At 37.9% G+C, this 3,879-nt stretch overlaps 1 protein-coding gene across 1 annotated transcript; it reads right to left on the bottom strand.

The window, feature by feature from the left end:
- Positions 1 to 997: 997 nt before the first annotated feature.
- On the bottom strand, positions 998 to 3,486 carry LOC137645712 (uncharacterized). The gene is made up of 3 exons (XM_068378585.1): positions 3,455 to 3,486; positions 1,686 to 1,905; positions 998 to 1,445 (listed from the first exon to the last, which is right to left on the bottom strand). The coding sequence occupies exons 1-3, from the start codon at positions 3,464 to 3,466 to the stop codon at positions 1,135 to 1,137; spliced, it is 543 nt and encodes a 180-aa protein (XP_068234686.1). The 5' UTR covers positions 3,467 to 3,486; the 3' UTR covers positions 998 to 1,134.
- Between the last annotated feature and the right edge of the window lie 393 nt (positions 3,487 to 3,879).

Here is a 3,879-nt window from a genome sequence, read left to right as displayed (position 1 = left end):
CTGATTACATGTTATAATGATCGGCATTCATTCTAATTATTGTAGTGGGTATATTGATGTTTATAATGTCCCTGGATAGTGACATAGCCTCTGTACCATGGTCTTTCACTGTCTTGGGGTAGAGTTCTCTTGCCTGAGGGTACACTCGGGCACACTATCCTATCTTATTTCTCTCCCTCTAGTTTTTAAAGGTTTTATAGTTTATATATGAAAGATTTTATTTTAATTGTTAATTGCTTTTCTTTTAGTTTCCTTATTTCTTTTTCTCATTGTGCTATTTTCCCAGTTGGAGCCTACGGGCTTATAGCATCCTGCTTTTCCAACTAGGATGTAGCTTAGCAAGCAAAGATAATAATGAAAATAATACGTTATTAGGTCTTCACATTGCAGTAAATGTCGTATCGTTATGAAATACAATGTAAGATCTAACTTCCATGGCACTGCAGGTGATATTACGTAGACTCAGTTCGTCTATTTTTCCTTTTATGATAACAAAAGAAGTTGTTTTCCCTTCATGCTGAGTTATCTTCCATGATTAGAAATTTTTGCAATTCCTGATCCTGCGAATCTTTAAAATCATAATACTATATTTGACGAGTTGCACCCTGTTGAGACTAGACTAGAAAAAAACTGTCGTACTAACTATCTAGCTTACATGACGCGTATGGATATGATTCTACATTATCGGGTTGAGAGATGATCTTGATGCCACAATCTCACGATCTTTGAATGTCGAAGTGGAGGAAAAGAGCCAGAGAAAGGAATTACTGAAGAGGGACGATCGGCTTAGCGTCTGATCCCTCTCCCTCTTCCTAACTCATGAATTGCCAGAGTTCTCGTGTGATTGGTGGGTGGGTGGGTGCTCTGTGCCTATCACAGAAGGAAACTAGGAGTATTCCAGGGTAAACGTGCTGTTGGTGGGGAAACAACAACTTGAACGAAGGACCGGTAGTAGTCGAAGGAGAAAACAGAACTATAACGAATCAAGAGGTACAGGGTAGGAGGAAATAACAAGTAGAAACAGTGAACGTCAGAACGAAGTAGATGAGAGCGAAAGAGATGAACAGGATAAGCGGGAGACTGAGCAGGAGTGAGAACACAAGGTAGAAATTGAAATACTTCGGAGGGAGATATTTAAACAGCGGTGAACACGAATCTGTGTCCACTGGAAGACCTCGAAAACTCGAGGTTACCTGGGTAGTCGAAGATGTTAATTGGTCCTTCGGTGGTCGTTGTTTGGAATGTAGGAATGGGATTACGGACGACTGGGAGAGGTGCTCGGATAGGTGCTGCAGTTGGGGCTGGTGCCTGGAACTGGGGCTGGGGCTGGGGCTGGGGCTGGAACTGGGGCTGGGGCTGGGGCTGGAACTGGGGCTGGGGCTTAGCGACAGGGGTAGGGGCTTGGTGGTTGGAGTTGGTGATGCGGAATCCGATGCCTGGACCAGCTGTAAGAAGAAATTACTTTAGCTCTCGAGGAAAACAAAAAAAAAAAATTGCTGTAATTAAGTTTACTTTGCAATACTCAAACAACCAATAAGAGTAACTGCTTTGAAGATTACGAAATACTTGCATTGATGTGGTTTTCAATAGTCTGAGAAATGTACATTTTCAACATCCCCTTTTCCAAAATTACAAGAAAATATTTTAGGTATTTCATCCCTGGACTTTCCTACGTATAGGCTTACCTTCGAATTCGGTGCGGAGGACAGTTCCGTCAGATGAAGGATATTCATAGTATCCCCGTCGGATATTATTAACGTCTGTCTCTTCAAAGTATTTGATGCCGTCCTCCTGCTCGCGGAAGTTACCGAAGGAACCACCGTCCTGGTATCGTTTATCCTGAAGGATCTTGACGAAGCCTCCCTCGAACTGGGCAAAGGTTGCCCCCACCACACACAACAAAATCTGTTACAATACAAAAATCATTCATGTTAAATGTTTTTTCTCTGCTAAAACTCCTGATATATATATATATATATATATATATATATATATATATATATATATATATATATATATATATATATATATATATATATATATATATATATGTATGTATGTATGTATATACAGTACATGTATATATTTACAGATACACAGGCACACATATAAGTATGTATATATATATATATATATATATATATATATATATATATATATATATGCGTATGTGTACGTGTATAAAATTAGATAAATATATACATACATAGACTATATATATATATATATATATATATATATATATATATATAGTGCAGTAAATATTGAGAAAATAATTTCAAAATTTGGTTTCAAAGGTTATGCAAGGTATATAGATAGGTGTTGAAAAATATTCAATGGCCCAGAGAACCATTAAGGTTAGCGTTAAATGTCAATATAAAAACAGTGTTCTTGAACTTTTGACTTTTACTATACAACAGTTTCGGTGGTTCTGTTCACCATTTTTCACACCTCTTCCGTCGTTATCATTGTTACATCATAAGAATTGAAAGTGTTAGTTTTGCTAGAAATATAATTTTAATTTTCCTTAGAGTAACACTGGAGTTGTATTTAAAGGCAGTATATCTTTAGAAACTGATTGATTAATAAAGGTCTCTACTTTTACATTTTATGGTTAATTTATATATTGTTCCCAGAATGTAATTTAGAAAATTTAACACGGTGAATAAGATATTTTTTGAACCGCACCCTTCAAAGAGCCAAAAACATTTGTGATTTCCCTTTCGAAACAAATAGATGTGACTGAAATCCGTTTTGAATTAAGAGATTAAACGCATTAGTTTCACGCGTTGACGGAGTGGTCCAATTTTCAATTTCACAGAACCTACTGTAGATAACAGCGAAAGCACATCAGAAACATCTAAGAAATACTGTACTCACAGGATTAAAAATCTGACTCCCAGCATCATTTACAAGAGGCACATTTCCCGCGAGGTTACACTTTAGCCTTTCACTTTCTTTAGGAACAAATCTGGTTGCTTTCAATCATAATTATTCAAGTGCACAGTATCGCCTATTTAGTTTTGTTTATTCAAGGATTCTTTGTGGTCGTAAATTCTGTAATAATCTAAATATTTATGTTAGATGTGAATAAGATTAAACTGCTGTTCCTGATCGCTATCACTGGGAGGCTCGACATTTTCACTTTCTAGTCTTCGACCGGGAACTTCAACGCCTCGACGAAAATCAGCCTTGTTGCAAGGTGCCTGCGTGCGTGAAGGCCTGGTTGCAAAATGACCTCAAGAAAACTGACGAGCAACGGTTAATCGAGTGACCTTTCAAGGTGACTCAGTTCCTATGAAAAATTGAAATGATCTGAAGTGTTTCAAGATGACCGGGATTGACGTTTACTAGTGTTTTAACAGAGTTACAGCCCCTCTATAGCTAAGGTTAGGCAGGATTAGTTTTTAACCAGCGAATTATTTGCGTATTTTGGCGTGAATGGGGAACCTACCAAAGTCCTCATGGCGTAAAGATGCTTCTTGCTCCACTAACTCAAACTAGCGGGAGCACTCCCTTAAATAACCCCGTCCCACACCTAGCGGCCTTGAAGGATGTTACCAGTTGCGTATATCTCGGAACATTTTTTTATCCCAGATGAGTTATTATTACGCTTGAATTACAGACAGCGCCAACGCTGGCTGATTCTTCATGAAACAGGTCTTACGCTTGCGTTACTGTGGATTACGGAGGTGTAAGGAAATTCTTATAAATGTCTGATTCCTGGTCACTGCCAGGTGTACCTGAGATGCGCACCAAGACTTTTTTAGCAGGGCTATTTTTTCTGGTCCACGAAATCTTAGATCAAATAAGGAAGCTGTAAAAATTTTAAAATGTAGGCTAAATCTTGTTTCTGCCTCCCATACAATAGCAAACATT

The sequence above is a fragment of the Palaemon carinicauda genome, chromosome 8 (assembly GCF_036898095.1).
Source record: "Palaemon carinicauda isolate YSFRI2023 chromosome 8, ASM3689809v2, whole genome shotgun sequence".
Taxonomy (NCBI): domain Eukaryota; kingdom Metazoa; phylum Arthropoda; class Malacostraca; order Decapoda; family Palaemonidae; genus Palaemon; species Palaemon carinicauda.
Note: the sequence above shows the minus strand (reverse complement) of the source record. Positions and strands in the feature narration are given on the sequence as shown.

Excerpts from the sequence above, each read along its gene's own strand:
- LOC137645712 (XM_068378585.1), bottom strand. Across the intron at positions 1,446-1,685 it reads CCTCCGCACCGAATTCGAAG|CTGGTCCAGGCATCGGATTC; the intron begins GTAAGCCTATAC and ends TTCTTCTTACAG.